This window comes from Vanessa tameamea, chromosome 8 (assembly GCF_037043105.1).
Source record: "Vanessa tameamea isolate UH-Manoa-2023 chromosome 8, ilVanTame1 primary haplotype, whole genome shotgun sequence".
Taxonomy (NCBI): Eukaryota; Metazoa; Arthropoda; class Insecta; order Lepidoptera; family Nymphalidae; genus Vanessa; species Vanessa tameamea.
Window position 1 is genome coordinate 7,585,372 of NC_087316.1, and position 22,523 is coordinate 7,607,894.

General features: G+C 32.1%; 3 protein-coding genes across 4 annotated transcripts; 1 reads left to right on the plus strand and 2 right to left on the minus strand.

The window, feature by feature from the left end:
* The first annotated feature begins 144 nt into the window (after positions 1-144).
* On the plus strand, positions 145-20,258 carry LOC113400066 (atrial natriuretic peptide-converting enzyme). Of its 2 annotated transcripts, XM_026639449.2 has the most exons (12): positions 145-438; positions 10,678-10,870; positions 13,668-13,875; positions 15,560-15,713; positions 15,904-16,164; positions 17,125-17,308; positions 17,528-17,743; positions 17,866-18,061; positions 18,524-18,723; positions 18,884-19,062; positions 19,202-19,567; positions 19,645-20,258. In XM_026639449.2, exons 1-12 carry the CDS (start codon positions 373-375, stop codon positions 19,828-19,830), a joined length of 2,409 nt encoding a protein of 802 aa, XP_026495234.2. In that variant the 5' UTR covers positions 145-372; the 3' UTR covers positions 19,831-20,258. The 2 variants fall into 2 exon arrangements, with proteins under 2 accessions (XP_026495234.2, XP_026495235.2); XM_026639450.2 differs by lacking the exon at positions 145-438 and having other exon boundaries at positions 10,753-10,874.
* A 708-nt stretch (positions 20,259-20,966) lies between these two features.
* Positions 20,967-21,173, minus strand: Sloth2 (sloth 2). Its single transcript, XM_064215645.1, has one exon. It carries the CDS (start codon positions 21,171-21,173, stop codon positions 20,967-20,969), a length of 207 nt encoding a protein of 68 aa, XP_064071715.1.
* On the minus strand, positions 21,151-21,396 carry LOC113400077 (small integral membrane protein 4). The gene has a single exon (XM_026639469.2). It carries the CDS (start codon positions 21,394-21,396, stop codon positions 21,175-21,177), a length of 222 nt encoding a protein of 73 aa, XP_026495254.2. The 3' UTR covers positions 21,151-21,174.
* Positions 21,397-22,523: the final 1,127 nt, after the last annotated feature.

Here is a 22,523-nt window from a genome sequence, read left to right on the forward strand (position 1 = left end):
GCAGAGGTAGCTTAAACTTTCGATAGCGCTCAACTTATGGCCGTACAAGCTGCTGTGGGGAGAAAGTTAACTGTAGTGCGGACTGCGGACCCGTTACCGCGCGCCGCCCGCCGCACGCGCCACTCGCCGCCGCCAGCGCCAGTCGGCACTCGGTCTCCGACTGCTCACCTCGTGTCCCGTGTTCCATCGCGAGTCTCTTTACACGATGTTTACACTCTGCCTATCCATCCGACAAAAAGACGACAGAAAGCGATAGTGTTCTATAAAGTGAAGGGCTGTATTGTGAACAGTGGACTCGATATAGTTTTTTTTTACAAAGTTTATTTCAAAAACAAACCGTGCAAAGTGCAACGCCCTGAATAAGGAGTAGCGATGACGTTCTCTGGAAGCATGAAGGAGAGTAAACCGCGTAACGTAAAAGACACCTGGGAATCAGAGGTGAGTTTAATAAATTTAATTAATGCAATTTGAAGTGTTAATTAATTTATCTAGCACGCATGTGATTCACAGCGGTCGGAATGAATAGAAAGATTTATCAATGGGATATCTATTAAGTTGCGCGACAATTTCTTCATAACCGCTAAACAATTGTCACTTTCTCCTCAGTAAGAAACTTTGTTTTATTATCTCTATAGTGTACCGACTATTTCACGCGACCTCAAACTTATATTTATATACCCACGGAACTTTTTTTAAGCGTGGAAAATGTATCATACTATAAACAATAACAAATACGAAGAAAATAAGTGTTTCTTCAAATCTAATATTTTATTATAACATTAAGAATGAAAAGGTTACAACTATTGCTATATAATCCAAAATATATTTGTATACTATTTGTCTTTCTGTGTACATATTACACGGAAATCTCTGAATTGATTTGATATTCTTATTGCGTTAACATGAATAATGTTTCATAATTATTTATTCTAGGATACCAATGTAAAAGTTTCCAGAACTTGTTATAAAGCTGTATCGCGTTGTATTCATGCGAATGAAGTCGCGAGCTCTGATTCTACACACCACTGAACACGAATTCAATTTATTATTATTTGTTTTATTAAATAAATAAATAATAATAAATATTATCTGCATTGATGTATCAGCTGCTAAAAAACAATAAAGTACTTGATGTTAAAACATGTTATCGCACGCTTCACGTAACTTTTCCTCATGTTTTCTGTGAACCACCTTTTAATATGTCCGAAATTACATGTCCTATTTACTGAGCCTTGTTTTCATAACTCATAAATTACTTTAGTATTTATTTGGATACTGAGTACCTGATATTATGCTACAAACAGATCTAATCTATCTAAAGTTGCAGTTATGTTTTCCTTTATTTCAATAGTGATTACTGGGTTTTTGTTAAAGATATATTTTATGGGAGGCCTAATCATCATAAGAAATCATCTATTATTAATATAATTCAGTTATAAATCAGTAATTTATCTATTACAATTTTGTCAGCGTTGACCCGGTAGACCGGATAGACGCCATTGGGATAATTGATTGTATGATTGTATTTCTGTTACTATATATGAACATATCCTACTGTCTATATCCTTCCAAAATTATACGAAACCCATGGTGTGAAAATACCATGTTAATTGAACGACCTTGCTTTTACAAATTTATAAAAGTACAATAAAATATTAAAGGATATTTTATTTGAAGTTATAAAAAATGAAGAGTTGTTAGTTCTGTAGTCCTACCCCAGAATTCTACAAGAGACTATGGCAGTAACTAAAATACTGAACGAGCAATATAAGTGCCAGTTAATTGCATAATATGTAGTTCAGTAATAATATACATTTCAAAAAGCATGTGAACCGAGAAGGCAGATTTTTAAATATTGTGTAAGATTTTAGCGAATGTTCTGTCTTAAAATATATGTACATGTATTTTAAAGCTGGTATTAATGTGTTAATAGTTTGATAAAATAATTTTTTTTCGATATGTATCACGATAGAAAAAAAAGATAAAGCATATTTAAATCCTGTATTTTTTTTACTTTTTCGTTCAATATCTCGACTATGATATGTGAAAAATTTAAGTCGTAGGTCAAAAATATAGTCGTGAGTGCCTTTACTACTTTTTGCATAGAAAAAAAACACAAAAAAGGATAAATAACATAATAACAATAACTTAACAAATACTTTTTTCTACATTGCGGAAACAGCTTATAAGAAATCTTGGGCAAAAAAAATTAGTTACGTTTTTCTAAGATACAAATATCCAAAACTCAGTAATATTGGCTTAAATGTATAAATTTAAAAGGTATTGCTTGATAACTGGATTGATACTATTGAGCTAAATTTAACTGTAGGGATGACAAATGAAAACTCAGCTTGAGCTTAATATATTGTTAACATGTACAAATTACACAAATATATAAATACTATAACTATTACTTTTTTAAAACTAAGAATGAAAAAAAAAATTTATTACTCAGTATTGGTAATTTTATTTTTTATTGGTACGATAAATTAGATTCCAGTGTAGAGACATGCGATATGCAATGACTATTAACATATATATTGCTACTGGAAAGTGTCTTAAAATTTTCTTTATTAATAACCGTATTATTATACTGAATTCTCTGTATAAAATTGTATTATTATTACTGTAGTCCAGTAGAAACACTACTCACAAATCCTTTTGGTGTATTATCAAATGTATATATATATACTATCGTATCATAAACGTGAAGATAATCCCATAGACAATTACTTCTATTAACTAATCTGGTATATGCCTAACAACGTTCCTTAGATACTTATTTCAGCTTTGGAATAAAAAAAAATGCTATTATACAAAAACACCGTACTATATGGAGAATTGATTATTTCCACACGAAGATTTATCGCAGCTAGCGTAATAGACGTATCTGGTAGGTCAGAACAATAAAGTTGAATATTATAACCAGCTGTACTTAAATAATTTAACGTGACAAATCAATATAATACAGCCAGTCCATTCTTTCTTTGTTTAAATTAATCGCAACGTATACTTTCTGAGGTACAGGCATAACAATGTGTAAATTTATATGTTGTGTGTAAAATAGTGTAATAAAAAATAATGCATCAAATTAAATACTTAAAAATAAAATGTACAACGATATCAAAAGATTATTTTTCAAAAGGATTGATCAATAGATCTTTTACATATTTGTAATTTCAGTTGCACGTGAAACTACCTCCGGGTGAAAATGTGGATTGGAGCGCGGGTACCGGCAATAAACTTAACAGTTACTCATTTAAATTATACGATAGTAGATATATTGAGTTATAAAACATTTATAATAATGGCATAGTAGCATCTAGCATTGGTCGTACATTCCGCTGTGAGTAGGAAATTTAAAACTTAGTTCAACTGATTTAATGTCGCATGTCCTTGCATTTGCCTCTCACTCGTGTATCGTGTGGTGTTGCGAGCACCGACTGTTTATAAATAGAGCACGATATTGATCAAAGTTGCTGTTTTGATCAAATATATATACTTTTATTTTTATTTAAACGTATTTGTTATTTAGCTTTACAAATGGCATAGATTTCGGCTTAACGTATAGATGAAGAATTAAACTGTTAAAATTGTTAAACTCAAATAGTATCACATTCATACCTTCCCATTTAAAGTGAAGTTTGTGGTCTTGATGGTTTCTTTCGTCTCACTCATCGTGAGAACAAAAATGATGTAATCAACTCCGAATAAACACCAGACGCGTAAAAGCGTAATGAACTTCTGATAAAGTTGCATTCAATTTGATTCAGCAGTTTCTTATATGGAAACAAAATGAACATAGTCTCCGAGGGCATCAAATGGAAAGTAGGTAAGTACAGCAAGCCGCAAGCTGACTATTTAAATAAAATATATCATTCAAATGAATTGCACATTTTCAACGTTTGTTTGGTAGAACATATGATGAGTGTGAGAAGGCCTGCACAAAGTCCTTACTCCAAGTAATATGCCATGTATCAATTGCAATAAATGGTCTACAAAAATTCAAAATAATGAGCTTAAATATGTATACTATTGAATTTGGACAAGGCAAGGAGCTGAGAGGGCAGACACTAATTAAAACACGCACATATTAACCAAAGATCATACAAGTGATATCGATGATGTGTGTCTATCAAGCCGCACTGAAACAGCTTGGTGGAATAAACTCCAAAACTTCTTGTTAGAAAGAAAGGAAGCCTAAGCACAACATGTACCTGTATACGTAATCTATTTGAATAAATATATTCATTAAATAATGAGCACATTTATGATATACATGAATATAAAATATACATTTTAAGAAGTGAGGGCGTCACATTCGCTGATTTCATATTGTAGAGATTATGAATGGGTTCGTACTTATTATAGACAAGTGTTTATCGTTTATAATCTGTCACTACTTCCCTAACAACAAAATAAAGGCCCTGACTTCATACGGATCGGCATCTAAAATCTCGAGTTGTTTTTAATATAATGCGAAACTCTACTATCATTATTGTCATCGCAAATTTTTCGACAGAGAAACCCACTTCCTATATATGTATTAACACAATTTTGTGAATATAATATAAAAAATACATATTTTAACTTTTTACCGACAAATTACTGTTAGTTCACTTGTCGGATATTTGTCCGCATTTCGCAACGTTAATTGTGTATTTTATGTTAATTGTATACATTGAAGATAAAAGTAGGTAGAAGATTCTTAATTTTCGCCGGTTTGTTTCGCCTCATCGATAACAAAACACCTGTATTCTCTCTGATAATTCGGTATATCACTAAGCGAGAGTGGAAGTGTGTCAGTGGATGTTAACGGCGCCGACCGCCGTGTGATCCGTGATCCGGGTCGTTGCGAGTTCGCTGACCACAACGCGAACGGTGGCACTCTCATGTATACAAGATGTTTAGTTGTTTCACATTGTACTCTTTACAATTGAATTATCGCAGCTTATTTTATATGATTTGTATTTAAAATTTAACACCTTCATTATAAAGGTCCAATTTTTAATTTTCAACCTTCTCGTAACAAATCATGTAAAAAAATCTTTTATTTCTACTCTAATTAATTTGAATTCTTACAAATATTTCGAACAAAAATAAATGTCTATGCAGTCGATTGTCTGAAAGCCTTCTTGATAGATATCTCTGTCTCATACTTTATTGTAAAGATAATATTATCCACATCTTCGACGTTTATGATGCGCAGATGCTAATTTTGCATAAATTAGTTTTAGTTATTGCGTAACAAATTCGGCAACCACAGAGCGTTGCAACAAGGTGATCAAATCCTAAAAGTTCACGGACTTCTATATTCAGCAAAATCACGAACTTCTTATAATGAAGATTTATTTTTTATCATTATTGAATTATTTTTACATTCTCCTACGTATTAAATATAATATTATATACGGATCTTTTACACCGTTTATATTTAATTAGTGGTGAAATAAATGACACAGGTAATTAAAGCGTGTTAACACTTGTGGGTTTTCTGGATTTTATAAAAATAAAACACAGTCCAATAATTGGTACACTTCAATTATTAATATTTGGACAGCACAACGTTGTGCCAGGAATTATTAAAACAACCGAATGTGCTCCTTTGGCGCGTACTACCTTTTTTATGTCAAATAATCGGAAGTCAGTTTACGAACTAGTAAGGTTAAATTATTGTTCACTGCGGAATTGATTACTATGGTGATTAACGAAATAATTAATATTAATGAATTATAGAAATAAGGAATTGGTAAATAAATCACTAAGATAAATATAATTGAGAATAGTTATTATATGCCACAATAGCTGGGCGCCTATGTGCTACTTGTTAACACGCGTCTTTTTATACATAATGTAGTGTGTACATAACTGTGGCTTAAATTGCAAAATAGGTACTAAATACTCGCAACAGCGATCTAATTACATCTGTCATTCAGGGCAGAAATAGAAACGTCGGCCGACTGCAAGCAACTATAATTTATGTAAGATCGAATTAAGTGCTAATTAGGTAATTTCAATGAAATGCGATTATGATAAATAATTTACCGTATCAGTTCATTAGCAATTGAAAAAAAAATAATAATCATCATACTTACAGATGTATACTTTTATAGGTATATACGTAATGTCGAAATACAAATATTTTTCTGTTTTTTATATCTCGAAAGTCAAAAGTCATCAATCTTAAAATTACGAACGTATACGTAATAAGTCCTATGTCATATTAATAAAAATACTAGTTTGCGCGCGGCTTCGCTCGCGTGATTGATCTGGTCGTAAGTTTTAGGTATAAAAAGTAGCCTATTCCTATCTCGGAGTTCAAGCTTACTTCTGATGTCATCAAATTCGGTTTAGTGGTCTAGCCGTGAAAGAATAACAGTCAGAATTACTTTCGCATTTATAATATAAGTATAAATAACAGGATTATCTATACAAAATGTATGTAAACTTTTACACGAAGGTTCCATGGCACTTCCATACCGGCTCACGACGTACAATTTCCATCTTGATTTATGTATTACGCTTACCGGTAGCACATAACGCCGGTCTACATATCTACTTGTGATGTAATACCCAAGAGTCACAAGACACATTATATACAACAAGTTCATCTGTTAATATACAAGTTAGTCTGATGATATAATGCCACAAGCATTACTATAATACATACAATTTTTATTATAAATATATATGAAAATGTTTTAAAAAACCTATTAAAACTGTAGAAATGTTGTGGGTCTTAATTTTTTTGTAAGCTAAAATACAAGTTTTAAACTATTCGCGTAAATTTTTTCTAGGTTGTGTTGATGTTGTTTAAGTTGGAAATTTAAGTTGTTAAACATTGTCTTGTTAATTTATTTCTTGTTGTTGTACATAATCAAACTAATAAAATAATTTGACATAACTTTAAAGATCCCTAATATAATTTCTTTTGTGTGGTGTTGGAAAGAACAACAATTTTGAAATCCTGCTAAATAAGTTTATAGATTAAACACAACAGAGTCAGTCATTGACATTTGAGTTTACCAAAATATTACAAGTTTATTGTGTGTGCAACCGAATAAAAGTGAAGGTGTTCGCATTGTTGGAACTGGAGAGCTCAATAGAAACCGGCGAAAAGGCTAAGGCGTGCCCGACTTTGCATTTTGTTGCCGCCGCCTATGCATATGAGCCGAGATGGCCCAGTGGTTAGAACGCGTGCATCTTAACCGATGATTTCGGGTTCAAACCCAGGCAGGCACCACTGAATTTACATGTGCTTAATTTGTTTATAATTCATCTCATGCTCGGCGGTGAAGGAAAACATCGTGAGGAAACCTGCATGTGTCTAATTTCAACGAAATTCTGCCACATGTGTATTCCACTAACCCGCATTGGAGCAGCGTGGTGGAATATGCTCCATACCTTCTCCTCAACGGGAGAGGAGGCCTTAGCCCAGCAGTGGGAAATTTACAGGCTGATTATGTTATGTTATGTATGCCGCCGCCTGAGAGCAAAAACGTGGGGAGATGTAGGTCGTGGCGGCAAGTGCAATTTGCACATGCCTTCTCTAAAACGAATAGGAACAATTCATGCTGCAATGGAAACCCTTTTTACATTCTTTCATCTTAATTTTTATCATCAAATCAAATCGATAAGCTAAATAATTCACAATTAAATAAAATACTAGGTAACAATTTAAGAAAAAAAAAAAAAAATTAGGTGTGTATTAAGATATGTAATGAATAGTAAAATTTTACTTTGCATTAAAAGTTGCTAGGTATATAAATAAATACGAAACATTTATTTCCGCATACAACACCGGTTCTGACACAAAGAGCATATTGTATATTCACTTAATTACATATTTATTAATTATAAAATTAAATTATTGTAATTACAACAATTCTACATCCTAATAATTCAGTTCTCTTTGACCTCTAAGCATGACCTTGCTCGCACCTCAACTCAGACCTGAGACACGGAATTGACTCCAAATACTTTTCGATATTCTCTTTGTCTTCAAATGCCAGTTGTTTGCCAGCGTATAAACGTGTCATGTTTTTGTTGCCATGAAATAGCGGACAGCGTTTTGTATTCTGTTGTATGGCAAGAACATAATAATTTCGTTATAATTTGCGGTATTACGAATTTTGTTTCGAAATAATTTGTAACGAAGTTCAACAAATAACTTTCAGAGTTTCAAACGCGATAAACGATAAAATACTTTACAAAGAGTGTTCTCAACTTTATTTATACAATAAACAGTAATTTTTTGGTTGTTAGGTAAGCCGGTCTGTCCATTTGCAGGTGGCAAATGAATAAAGTTTAGACATCATTTAATAAATTCTAAAATAAAGGAACTAACTACTACTACTAACTAACACTTTATTGACTACGTGGTTACATTTAGGTATACCTACTAACCATTGTCTAGTGAATAAATGTGATGTAATTTTAATCAACAGTCTATTATTTCGTAGGGATAAAATTGATTTTTTAAACAGGATATATCTATTACTTTGATTCTTTATTATTATTACATAGAGGTATAAGATAAATAAAAAGGAATAACGAACTACTGACTTTCTTAAACCTGTAACTACTAATCTCATATTATACAGTATCGTTTAAGTAAATTAAGTCTTACGTTTTTTTCACATTACAAAAATTGAATCAACGATCATCGCACTCTTTCAGATCAAATCGAATGTATTTTATTAAACTTTACAATAAACCGTTTTTGAATCAACAATATTTCAATTCGACCTTTGTGTTAGACTTGATTGAATGTCTGCTTGTGGAGTCTACTCAGTTGGCGCAACATGACCAATTTTGACCGCTTGTGACGCTTATGGCCTAATGTAGCTTATTACGGAATGTCGATAAGCTTTCCATTTCCACATATAATATATATTTATTGTAGGGCTATTTAAAGTTGGGTAATTTTATTTATTTATTATTTTAAAAACGCTTAAATCACTCGATTACTATAACGATAAATATTGCATTGTTATTATATAGAAGTTTATGATTCTAATGAATATTGACGTTTTTCAAACTTTACTATAGCGCTTCCTTCACTCTAGGAAAAAATAACAACAATCAAAAAGTTGAATGTTGTTCTAGATTAAAGAAGCATTTTCTTTTAATTACTCTGGTGTAAGCTTCTTACAGATAAAGTTGTTCTGCAATCTCTTTTAATCGTCGAATTACATAAATAGTATTATGTGTACAAGTTTTATTGCATTTATTACACTATATAAAGTCACAAGGTACGTAATGAGCTACAGAAAAATCTTATTTGTAACAACTACAATTGTTGCTCATATTACGTAAAATGATCAGCGGAGTTGAAGCATGACTGCTTGGTTAAAACTCTTAGATTAATAAAAGTAGGTAAAATAAGTCCATAAAAATCAACTCAAATTACTAAAGGTCAAATAACAAAAATAAATTGTAAATAAAATTCAAAAATAAGTAAAGATGATTTATTTATAAGAAGTAGAATTTGAATAGTTTTTGGTTTTAATTAAAAATAATGAGGTCATATTTTAATCGCATAAAAATGTAAAAATTAACCTTAAATCGGCGAATGGTTGTTTTTGTATCTAAAAACGTTAACCGGTTCGATTCCGTCCTCATTATTTTACACACCAATGCTGTGTTCTACAAAATTTAACGATTCGCTTTCTTTTCGTACCCTAATAGATTTAAATAGTTGCTAAATGAGTACACATTATCCGTTTCGGTTATTAATTTTTTAAGTTTTATTTACATTTCTGCGGTGCTCAGAAGCCTCGTTGAATAGTATTTTACTAAATTTGCATTTTTTCGTTTGAGTTGATATTATGAACCGATTTATATATATATTATACTTTTAAGTTAATGTTTAATTATACAGAATTGAAAGCGTTACAAATAATATTGTAACGGTTTTTCTGACTCCTATTAAAATATTATTACATACTGGGTTGACTCGGAATAAATCGGTCGAAATTTAACCGTAATAATGGCTACTATCAAATTTATTAATTAGAAAAATAGTAAAACTTAAACTCATCTGGACGATACCTCGTCATTACGGAAGTGATCTTAACAACCTATTCATCATAACAAATTGGTATATTAATACGTGAGAGAGAATGCTTTGTACCCCTTTTTGAGCATATTGCACGCATGGATGAGTGTGAGATTTGCCATAATTAGTTTATATATAGAATGCCTACGGACAGCTTTAATTAATCCAATATATGCGTTAGAAATACATTATATTAAACAACATAGCGTACGTACATACTGCCAATGAAAACATATGTCATGTCCAATTTAAAAATCAATAAATTCGCATTTCTTCGGGTTTTTAAATAATGGCTACTATCAAATTTATTAATTAGAAAAATAGTAAAACTGAGACTCATCTGGACGATACCTTGTCATTAATAATGACTTCCGCGATCACTTCCGCGAAATAGTTAACACAAATTTATTATTTTAACAGCCTTCCTTTGAGCTATTCATTTTACAGAAATAATAAATACAAGTAATGTATTGTTTAGTAGCATTTACCTTCACTCTATACTCACTCTAAATAACTCAGAGACAAAAAATCCTGAACTGCATACATTAATTATAATCTTACTTATAATTGAAATCCTAGAAACAGATATATTTTATATAAGTATGTAATGTTTTCAGCTGGGTTATGGGTGGTCCCGAAATGGTCAGCGTCGGTGCCGCTCGCATCGGCCACCGGAATCGACAATGTCGGTGAGCAGTGACATCAGATTCACACGGCGCAAGCTCAGCCGGTCCTGTCGAGGATGTTGTGCGGCTCTAGCAGCCTTACTCGTGTTGCTACTGCTGGCTGCTGTCGCAGTCTACCTCGGCCGTTGGTACCTCTATTAATATACTTTACACGCAAGCTTGTAAATCATAAAAATAATTAAAACGGAAAATAAAATAGTAAACTATTATGAAGCTAGTAACCAACGAGGCAGTTAGAGTATAATAAATAGATAAGCTGTCTCATATCTATCTCATATAATGTTAAAAGTGAAAGAAGGAAGTGAGCGTAGTTGCCAGTGCTTTATTAAAAAAATATCTAGGTACTTAATAACATTTCAAAATGACTAACTAACACAAAAAACACAACGCACTGCCTGAATTTTGCGCAGGAATTTCTGATGAAAAGTAGGTGATCGTTGACTGAGGATGTTAGCTGGAATGTGTAAAGTCGTTATTTCTCATATTAGAAATTTGAAAATCGGTATTTATGTTTATTATAACAAATATTCGAATATAAAAGATATTCGATATTATAATGTTTTTGAAATTAAGGTTAAGTGCAAAAAAACTGAATTTGGTGGGTTACGTACATAATCAATATTTGCTTAACAACTATACTTCTCACTGTCGTCACACGTACAAGGGAACTTAATACTTCTGTAATAAATTGTTTGTTCTTTTATTAAACACTCGTTGAATCTTGTAATCCTTGGCTTCATTGGCTCACGTGTAATGTATCTTGGCACCGAATAAATACTATGAAAGGACACGGTCTATGCACAAGAAACTCAATTCAGTTTGTCTATATTTCAATATATACGATTACTACGAATACTAGATTGTTACGAATAATTTTGTTGAATAAAATATTTATTTAAGTAATTGTATTTTACTACTTAATGAACAATTACTTTGCATACTTACTGTTTTTATAGGTACAAGAATAATTGTTATTATTCAATACCAACTAGCATCACAATATAATGAATTTATTATATTTCGCTTTCTTTTATATGCCGACAACTACAAGAGGTCACCGAACTTGTTAAAATTTAGAATAGCCACCAGTGCTAACTTTAGAGGAGGTTAATAGTAGCTTTACTCCTGGAGATTTCACAAAAAGGGCCCTTCAAAGTTTACATTATAGAGAAAATTGTTTTCCTTTAGAAAACTATACATTTCCAACCACTCATTTAAATATTTTTTTCAAAAATGTGATTTGTTTTCCACGTATTCAAATATACGTAAGACCTCCACTTCTTTGCTCTGCCCTGGGGGCTCTAAACTATAAAACCGGTCCTGATAGTTACAGTACTAGTATTCTATAAAAATGCGCTAGTATGACTCAGTTTGTTGAAATGATAACTTTCCTTGGTTTTTCGTTACTTCATTACTTCCCAGAATTTGACCTTCCATGGCCACATTATCGAATTGTGCATACAGAATGTGTAGTTTTTTAAATCAACTAATTTGATTCCTGGTTAGGAAAAATATTTTTTCATAAATCTATATATGTATTAAATTACTGGCTTAAACTTTTATCTAAAACCCCCTGATACTTCTTTGAACATTTATTTTTATTCGTAGTTACGGAATTTGCCGATATCTCTACATAGTGTAAGACAAAGTCGCTTCCCGGCGTCTGTACGCTTAAATCTTTTAAATGACGGATTTTAATGCGATTTTTATCAATGCACAGTATCATTCAAGAGGAAGGTTTAGATGTATAATACGTGCATATTACAGTAGAGAAAAGCCGAGAATTTTTCTAGCAGGAAAAAATCAAGAATTTTTCTTTTTATGTTTGTAATTCAATCTTAAATTTGTTTATAAACCCTCTTATTATGTAGAGCCGGGACAGATAGCTAGTTATACACAATTTTTTACCAACTAAGGAATCTCTGGGAACCAGACCACCCGTGAGTTTCCATTAAATTTGCTGATTCTTTCAAAATTAATATCGTATAATTTTTAAGTTAAATCATTCGTTACATGATTGGCATCCAATTCTGCTACATGTATTCATTTTAAAATTAAGTTTTAATTTTTGTTTGATTAAATTTAATTTTCAAAAAATTCTTATTTTTTAAAAAAGTATATTTTAAGCTCCTAAAATTAGACTAGTAGTAGTATAGCTAGTATACAAATAAATACCTGCATTTTTTTATGAAGCATTATTATCAACCAATAATTAATATGGCTATTTACAAGTTACTAAAATCAAAACAAACATTATTTAAATTTTTGTCACCTGATTGTACTACGCTAAAAAAGTATTGTTTTATTCTTATACTATTGTTGGGTGTAAAAACGGGTGTAACCGCGGCGTAAATATAGTAATAATTAATGGTAGATAATAATAATAATTAAACTTTTATTAATTAAAATGGTATCGCTCATTTCTGACTATACTGTGACATTTAACCGAGCCCGTCACTGTTAAAAGGCCGTCGTTCTGAGCGGCCTTGCATTCGCCTCTACCTACTATAAGTTTGTCTCTACTCTGAATGCATAAAGCAAAAAGCTGGTATACATTATCTGGAAAAATACCTGGATAAATATTTAACAATATTAATTACTTAGCTATGTTATGAAACTAAAACAGACTTATTTTGACGGCATCATACAAATATAAAATAAATAGCAAATACTTAATTTAAAATGATGAAGAAATAATAAAGTATATTTTCGAAAGAAAACATATATAAAATGACTTAGAATTTAATCAATAACAGATAGCATACACAGTTTATATCTCATTTAACAACATTCAGTCGAAAACGTAAATAAAATTGCAAAAATATCAGCTTTTATGTATTTTATTTTTGTCTACCAGCGATTAACTTTATTAAGATTTTATTATTTTATTAAAATTGATTTCATAAAGTGTTTAATTGCAGATATGTATCTATTTGGAGATCCATTAAATCGGCAAACATTTCGTGGTTCATTCGTGGCTACGTCATGGGGCACACAAGATCAAGTAATCCCTGAAGCTAAGGATAACGTCACACGAGAGGGCGAACTGAGACAAGCCATCTTTGACTCTTATACAAAATCAGAGTTACGATCTTGCTTTGTCGCCGCTGATATCCTCGCATTAGACAAGTAAGTTAAGACTTCACCATATTTAATTGCTGGTACAATCATTTACATCGAACCGCTTTATATTGAATATAATCTTGTAACGATTTACCGAGCGAGCTTTGCTTTAATAACGTACTTATATTTTGATAATAATACAAATAGTGATAAAATATTTGTATCGCGACTGCAACTCAACATGAAACACCTGATATATACATATTTATATTAAAATATGTTTTTTATAGTAGTAAATATATAATTTGAATAAAAATTTATTAGTGAAAGTGTCATGTGTGTATAGCAATATAAGAATGCACTTTTGTATTGTTTATTGATAATGATTTCTTTTTTTGGCTTTATCATTCATAGCTCATATTATAACGTGCAACTTATAAGGAACTTGTTCAGAAATAGTAGCTTAAGTGGGAGAAAGTTCGCTTTCTAGAGTCTCATGCGGTAAGACCAAGCGTGCTACTGGGCTGTTAACAACAAAGAGATTATCGGAAATAAAAAAATTATTTCCGATAATAAAAATAGAAAACCTTACATCATTCGTCGATTCGTTATCCTTTTCACGTTAAATAACGTCAATTGAGATAAAACGAATACAATATTAGATTAATTATAAAACATTACTTATTATCTTCACTGCTAGTCAATCCGCCTTCGTGATACACTCTTATCTTCTTGACGAGAACAAGCACTCTTAGACAGAAGAAGGCCTTAGACCAGCAGTGGGTTACGCTTATGCTTATAATAAAACTATTTTGACTTATTTTTTTATTAATTATAAATCATAATGCAAAATAAAATATGTAATTATAAAAGGCCATGCAAAGAAATATCGTTTCCGTTATTCTGTACTTTATACTTCAGATCAGAAAAAGAAAGGGCCAAAATGACCTTCAAAGTAGTTTAAGACACGCACAACATAGAAAGTTTAAAGCTTAGAAACCCAAGCACGCACTAACTTTCCCGTGTCAATATGATAAAAGTATCACACCGTGGTTAATGTAAACGGATCACTGCATTTAACTGACCTACTGTGTCATATTTTACCATATGGATTATTATTACCATAAATAAAACTTTTTATTTATACGTAGACTCTAGAACTGTAATGATAATGAGAAAATAACTCGCCTTTAAAGCCATAGAAACATATATATTTTTTTTATTTATTAGATTCAAAGTACCTAATCTTATTAGTAACTTTTGAAATTTATTGAATAAAATGACAATAATTATTAAAATAATATGTAATGAAAAATTCAAGTTTTATTTTATACAACTCTGTAGTATTGATTATTATTTTATGCAAATATTTTTTACTTTTAATATTTTAATTTCTATCACAACTAATTGGTGTAAATGTTAACCACTTCGCTCTCGTTTTGAGGGTTGATCTGGTGTTAGGTAAAAAAGTAGCCTATATCCTTCTTTTAGGTTCATCTATTAAATTTCGTCAAATCGGTTCAGTGGTTTGGCCGTGAAAGCGTAACAGATAGGCAGACAGACAGAGTTACTTTCGCATTTATAACATTAGTATAGATACCAATATTTTTTTATTAAATATATAAAATTTCTCTGTTTAATTTTTTTATAATTTAGACGTCTTTTTCCTACATACACATAAAAAAATGGTTTGAGATCTTTTTGTGTTTAAAGAAGTTATCAATGTATAAATTGTATGTTAATGTTTTAGCGCAGAGAAAGGAACACGAGTGCACTTCGAAGTGTCATTTGAACCTATCTTTACCGCAGTGAGCACAGCAGACGTGACCGCGGTAATGACGCGAGAGCTCCTGTTCCCATATTTTCAAACTTTAGGAGTACTTCCAGCAACACTACATATAGAGGTATTTTTTTTACTTTAAACACTATTGAAAATAATTACACAGCTCACTCGCTCGTGAAAAGACAAATGATGTAAAACAATCATGTACACAACTCTAACAATATATATTGTGCATGTTTGAATGTAAGTAAAGTTCTTTTTGGAAACTTATTAAAAATATAATTAATAGCTAACACGTTTTTATTAAACAGGAAAGTTCGGTGATTTCTTCACAAGCTTTAAAAGAAGGTGATGCACCAAATACGGAAGTTCCCACCACCGAAATCGTTACTTTCGAAATCGAAGAGGATCTGCGAGAGTGTTCTCCATTGACTTTGACACTTTGTTCATACCTACCCTACAACATAACCACTTACCCCAATTTAGTTGGACACAATTCCAAAGAAGTCTTACTGCGTGATCTCGTCGCGTTCAGGGAGCTATTGGATGCGGAATGTTCTCATCTAGCACAAGTAATTTTTATTTTTTATCTTACGACGAATAGCACTCTTTTCGATTAACCTACATTTAACAATCGACTAGTTTTTATAAATATTTATTTACACCTCACTGAGCGTTGAATCTTGTAAAAATAATGAAAAAAGGGAAATTCAACGCTGTATTGTGAATCGGTGACTTATATTATACCTATTTAATGGAGATCATTTGAATATAATAAAAATAATTAATTTATGTAATTCAATCAAAATAAATGTAATAGATATTGTTTGATAAAAAAAAGTACGTACGGCGTTAAATATTACTTATTATTTGTATATATGAGAATTATTAATCATTTATGTGGGTGTGTTATAAAATTTGAACCATTAGGTGTCACCCGCATTAGTGGATTTGGTCTTCGATAAGTACTGTTTTTAGTCTCGTATATCTCATAATATATTATTATTTTTACATATTTATTACTGTGTGATAGAGTAAACTATAAAGTGCGGTGTCTGCCGGATTAAGATATTATAATGTTCCATTGACAAATACACTTTATATTAACCAGTTATACATTTAGTATTCAAGCTGTTATTGAATAAACAAAACTGTTTATTGTTTATAAAATTTTCAATGCATTATGATGTAAAATATAATTTGAAATTTAATACTCAATACATGTTTATTTTTAGTTTGAGCTTATGCGTCTAATATACCTAAAATAAATAATTGCTAGAACACCTAAATATTTTGATCAATAATCAATGACACTTTTATTTTGAAAAAATGACAATTAATATATTTTTAATATGTACCAAGTATTGCTTCTACTGACCTACCACAAGTCTGGTAACTGACACTTCGTTCCCATATCAATCTCGCTTAACCATTCATTAACATATAATAGTTGACGCATCTAGTAAGCAAATTAATTGATACCGTGAATACAACGAGACAGTTTTTAATAGTTTTATTGATATTCATTCTAGGATTTCGTATGTCAAATGTTACAACCTCGGTGCGAGGGTGACAGGCTCGTCCGTCCGTGTCGCTCGTACTGTCGCGCCTTCCACGCGGGCTGCGGTGCGCGCCTACCAGACCGCCTGCGACCACACTTTGACTGCGCGCGCTTCCCTGAGTACTTCGGCCCCGGCTCTTGTTCTCCAGAACCAGGTTAATTTTTTGCCTACTGTCTCTATAAACAGTTTTTTTTAATGATCGCAGTACAAATAAAATGGATATTTCAAATATGTTAAGTTACAAATAAAAATAGTATTATTATTATACCTATGGATCCAAATTTTAAAGATTATGAGATAAGAAAAATGCTCAAGAAAAAACCTTGGTATTGAAGTAATAATTAGTATATTCTAATTTATTATTTAAAAACAGATTGCATGGGCAGCTTGCAACGACTTGCATTATCGAGGCGCGCATGTGACGCCGTGCCCGACTGTGCGGACGCGACCGACGAGCGTAGCTGCTCGCACTGCACGGCGGCGGGTCCCGGCGCACTGCGGTGTGCCCTGCTGCCACGCTGCGTGCCCGCACATTTGCGCTGTGACGGCACGCCCGACTGTGCAGACGGCAGCGACGAAAATGGCTGCTGTAAGAAGTTTTTAAATATGAATATAGAAAATTACAGATTCAACCTTTAAAGAGATGGTGATAATTAACGTGTTACCATTAAATTTACGAGGCGGTTAAAACTTTTTATTATGGCTATTTAGTGTGGATATCCCGTTCCCTGGCCACTTGGAGGAGGGAAACCAGTGAGACGACACTGGGTGCGGTGCGCAGCCGCGCCGGTTACGCGGTGTGGGCGGAGCGTGGGCGTGCTGGCAAAATATGTGCGGCGCCGTATGAGGCCGACCGACGCGCGCTTATGAACGTCGCCACGTCTCTGTGTACTGCGCTCACATTTAAGTATGCTTTTTAGTCTTCAAGCATCTCAGAATTCCATAAAACATCCATATTCCTTGTTGCTATTCTATATTTTAAAATGTTAAGCTAAATATACATTTACACCTGTCGTTTATACCTGTATTTAGGAGTTAAATAAATCTCAAATCACATTTTGTCATAGCAAATGTATAATAGCCCGAGGTTTTATTAAAAATGTACTGAATTATTACCGGTCATGAGGAATTCTGTATACTCACCTCCCAACTTCTAGACTCCGGGCTGTTACTGAGAATTTCTCGATAGAAAAATCCCTATCATTTATTATTTTATACACCCCACCTGGGGTTTGAACTCAGCAACTCCGAATCTCCAGCCTTATAGTCACTAGACCTACGATGCAGAATGCAAAAATTTCCACCGTGACTGAAATGGATCAGGATCTTCCTCATCATCATTATTTAAATATTTATTTCATAATTATAGGTCTGCTATATCAGCAGAAGCTGTACCTGATTTGGAAGAGGAAATCGATGAAGATACCACTGAATCAACTATAAAAGATAAATATCGAAAAGAACCCGCTGAATATGTAGAGATCGTTGACCCCTCGGCGCATGAAATTTCATTCATAAAAAGTGAATGTCCGCAGCGAAGAGTTATTAAAATAATCTGTGATCACTTAGGTAATATGAATATTTTAAATTAGTGCTTCTATTTATTATTGAGCAATTACAAAAAAGTAATATTCATTTGTTCTTACCTGATTTTGAACCCGCGTTCTTGGGTTACAAAACTATATTTATATACACATATGTATTTTATATATAAAGTTTGTGCAAACAGAATGCGGCCTTGCATCAGCTCGCGGCGCACAAGTGGCGCTGGGAGTGGAAGGGTTACCGCGGTCGGCGCGGCCGGGCGACTGGCCATGGCACGCGGCGCTAATTCGCTCCCACGTACACGCCTGCGACGCCGTGCTCGTACACCCATCATGGCTTATCACTACAGCATCATGTTTCCAAGTGAGTCCATCTTTCTCTATTTTGTCATGGATAAATTCTGGACATTGATTATTGATCATGTACATAATCAATAATGTATGTAGGTATAATCAAAATCATCTTTTGACGACAAATCAAACATATAAGTATTTTATTCCAGGGTCAACCGAAAGCTGAATGGACTGCGAGATTAGGTACAGTAAGAATTCAAAGCACAACTCCTTGGCAGCAAGAACAGCGCATCGTCGGTATGGTACGCTCTCCAGTTGAAGGAAGTATGCTAGCAATGGTTCGATTGGAGGAACCTGTGGAAATGACAGACTTTGTCCGACCAGCCTGTTTTCCGGAAGATGGTTTTAAAATGGACGAGAATAGTGTCTGTAATACTCTTGGTTGGACGAGAAACAGAGATCAGTTACAAAGGGTGCATGTTGTGCCAACCTCTATGAATACCTGTGAAAATGTTAGCATAGCTACTGGAAACGGAATATGTGCCGAACCATTATATGACCAAGATGATTGTGATGTAAGATGTCAAATATTTTTTTAGCAAATATATTTTTTAACATTTATATTTTTTATTCAACATTGGTTTATTTTTAGGAAGAAGAATATGCAGGAAGTTCCATGATGTGCTTTGATGATAAGTCGAAACGCTGGTCCTTAATAGGTGTAACTGGATGGCGTATTGCTTGCTCAAAAATTGGACTAGGTCGTCCAAGAATATATGATGCAGTTACCTCGCATATTGATTGGATTCGAAGGACTATTTCCAATTCGTCAAGATGACCTTATCCTAGAGATCTTTAAAAAGACTGCAGAAAGATGTATAATTTCAGTAGTACATATGTCCATATAGTTAATAAACATTGTTAAGTTTTTTTCTACAAACATAATTCTTATATGATTAGAATAGTCTCTTTGTTTTATAAAAGAAAAAAAATTAAAAAACCATTTAGCTTAAGTTTTAGCAAAAAACTGCTAGCCTCCTGAAAAATGCCATTAAATATCACTTCATTTTATTTATAAGTGAAATTATTATGTTACATTGTGTTAATTACATAATAAAATCTGTAATAATGTTATAACATAACTTCCTTCTAACGATTGACTTGTCTGACTTAGATTATAGTGTATTTATATATATTTTGTAAATTAATTGTAAATATATCTCAAAGTTAAATACCAAATTATAAATAAATTAATTTAATATCAAATTGTTTTTGATATGCTCCCATATATTTTTTATAAATATTTCTATGTTTCTAACTGTTAACTAAGAGCCACTAGCTAATTTTATAAGATTGTTGAAGAATGTCAAGGCTTCATAAAGCTAATCAGTAGAAAAGAAAAAGTACATAAAAGATAGTTGAGCTGCTTATGATTCTATGTTCAATACTGTTAAGACAAGAAATAGTATAAAATATTGTGATTTGGTCCATAAATGTAGTTGACATTTATTTAGATATGCTAATTAATAACAAGGACTAAAAATTTAATAACATAAGAATTGATAACATTAAGTGCTTAAATATATACAAATATGAATTAAAAATAGTTACTGTATAAACCTTGACCACGTGGAACGGTGGCAAGAATGCTAGCAGCATTTCCCCGTTGGATCGCAATTCCGATCCTCTGGGCTAAAAACGAATATTTATTTAGATAGATTTGATGATGTAAAATATATTTTTGATTATGTACATAAGATAATATTCATTTTTCTATTTTTTTTTTCAGTATCTATAATGATATTTTAATTAATTTTACATTTTAATAATAAAATTCAATCATTATAAAAATACATGAGAAATCAAACAACAACTTTTCAAATATTATACTAGTTTATCTAAATCATTTTAATAACAGGTAAAAGTAACTCTTATAATAACATTACATAACACATTTTCTTCATTTGTTACACATCATTTTAACACCCCTTCTTCCTTGAGCTCCTGTTTTATCTTTTCTTGGATATTTTCTGGAAAGTTCTCTAATTCTTTATTAATATATTTTTGTAGATCGTCCAATGGATGATAACGCATATGCACCATTTGTGATCCTGCTAGCATTGAGACCAAAGCTGCCATGGAAAATGAAATATATTGACCCCAAGTAACTCCGGCAGGCATTTTAAACGACTGTTGAATATTTCTTAATTTTATCTTCTACAATGGTTTTTGCTTGCCTTTTTTTAAAAGTGTTATAAAAACTCACTTCACCTACTTTCCAATTGATCATAGAATATTCTAATGCTGCTCCCAAAACGAAAAACATAGGTAGAAATCTATACATGCCAAAGACTTTCTTTCCAGGCCATTTGTTCACCAGTTTATGGAACCAACCAATTCTCATTTTCAATCAGTATCAGAAATCCATATTAGATACAGATTGTAGTAAGTGGATTTAGAATAGATTCAGTAATAAGCGAAAATATTGGATAACCTAAAAGGTTAAAAAATGTAAACTAAAAATATATCTTCCACTCTCAAATTTAATCTATAGACTATAATTATGCGTTCATAGCTCAGCTCAGTAGTCACTAATAGTCATGTCAAATGTCAACTGTCAAGTCATTTCAATAATCACTAGTAAATAATCTAATAAGTAAGAAATATAAATGAAGCTAAATATTTAAAAAAATTAACAAGAAACCAATGGCAACCACATACGGAAACAATATGTCGTATCGATTCTGGTTTTCATGATTGTATTGTATTATTTAGTTCTTCACATGTTACTCTACTAATATCTGAGTCGAATATCAAATGTATATTCTCCTCTGCACATTAGCTCACGCGTGAAATATATCATTTTATAAATATAAAATTGGGATTTAGAGAATTTAATATGTTAATATTCAAATTGTTGACATTTGAATTTATATTAAACGTCTCTGAGAAAGGTAGCACTGAAATTCTTATAACCTCCACCGACGAGTGTTTCCAGTGAACAATTATTTAGTGCTGCTGGATAAATTAATTCAGACAGAAGGAGCAATATGCGAGGCGAAAATGTTGATAAACTATTGTTTCTTACCTATAATATAAGGTTGTTTAATGTTTAAGATGTGATGAATATTAATAAGACATAAAAAATACAGATTGCTGCTTGAAATTATTAGAATCAAGTGTTCGCGTTTTGAAATATTACGATTAGTTTATACTTTAGTAGTTTAGCTATTGATTTTTGTTGAAATGTCATACAAAATTACGAATTAAGTTAAATATAATAAAATAAACATAAACAGCCTGTAAATTTCCCACTGCTGGGCTAAGGCCTCCTCTCCCTTTGAGGAGAAGGTATGGAGCATATTCCACCACGCTGCTCCAATGCGGGTTGGTGGAATACACATGTGGCAGAATTTCGTTGAAATTAGACACATGCAGGTTTCCTCACAATGTTTTCCTTCACCGGCGTGCACGAGATGAATTATAAACACAAATTAAGCACATGAAAATTCAGTGGTGCCTGCCTGGGTT

Bases quoted from the DNA above. Each gene is read 5' to 3' on its own strand.
- Sloth2 (XM_064215645.1), bottom strand. From the start codon at position 21,173: ATGCCTGCCGGAGTTACTTGGGGTCAATATATTTCATTTTCCATGGCA.
- LOC113400077 (XM_026639469.2), bottom strand. From the start codon at position 21,396: ATGAGAATTGGTTGGTTCCATAAACTGGTGAACAAATGGCCTGGAAAG.
- LOC113400066 (XM_026639449.2), top strand. From the start codon at position 373: ATGACGTTCTCTGGAAGCATGAAGGAGAGTAAACCGCGTAACGTAAAA. The intron at 439-10,677 runs GTGAGTTTAATA...TAATGTTTTCAG, and splicing joins AAGACACCTGGGAATCAGAG to CTGGGTTATGGGTGGTCCCG. The intron at 16,165-17,124 runs GTAATTTTTATT...TATTCATTCTAG, and splicing joins AATGTTCTCATCTAGCACAA to GATTTCGTATGTCAAATGTT.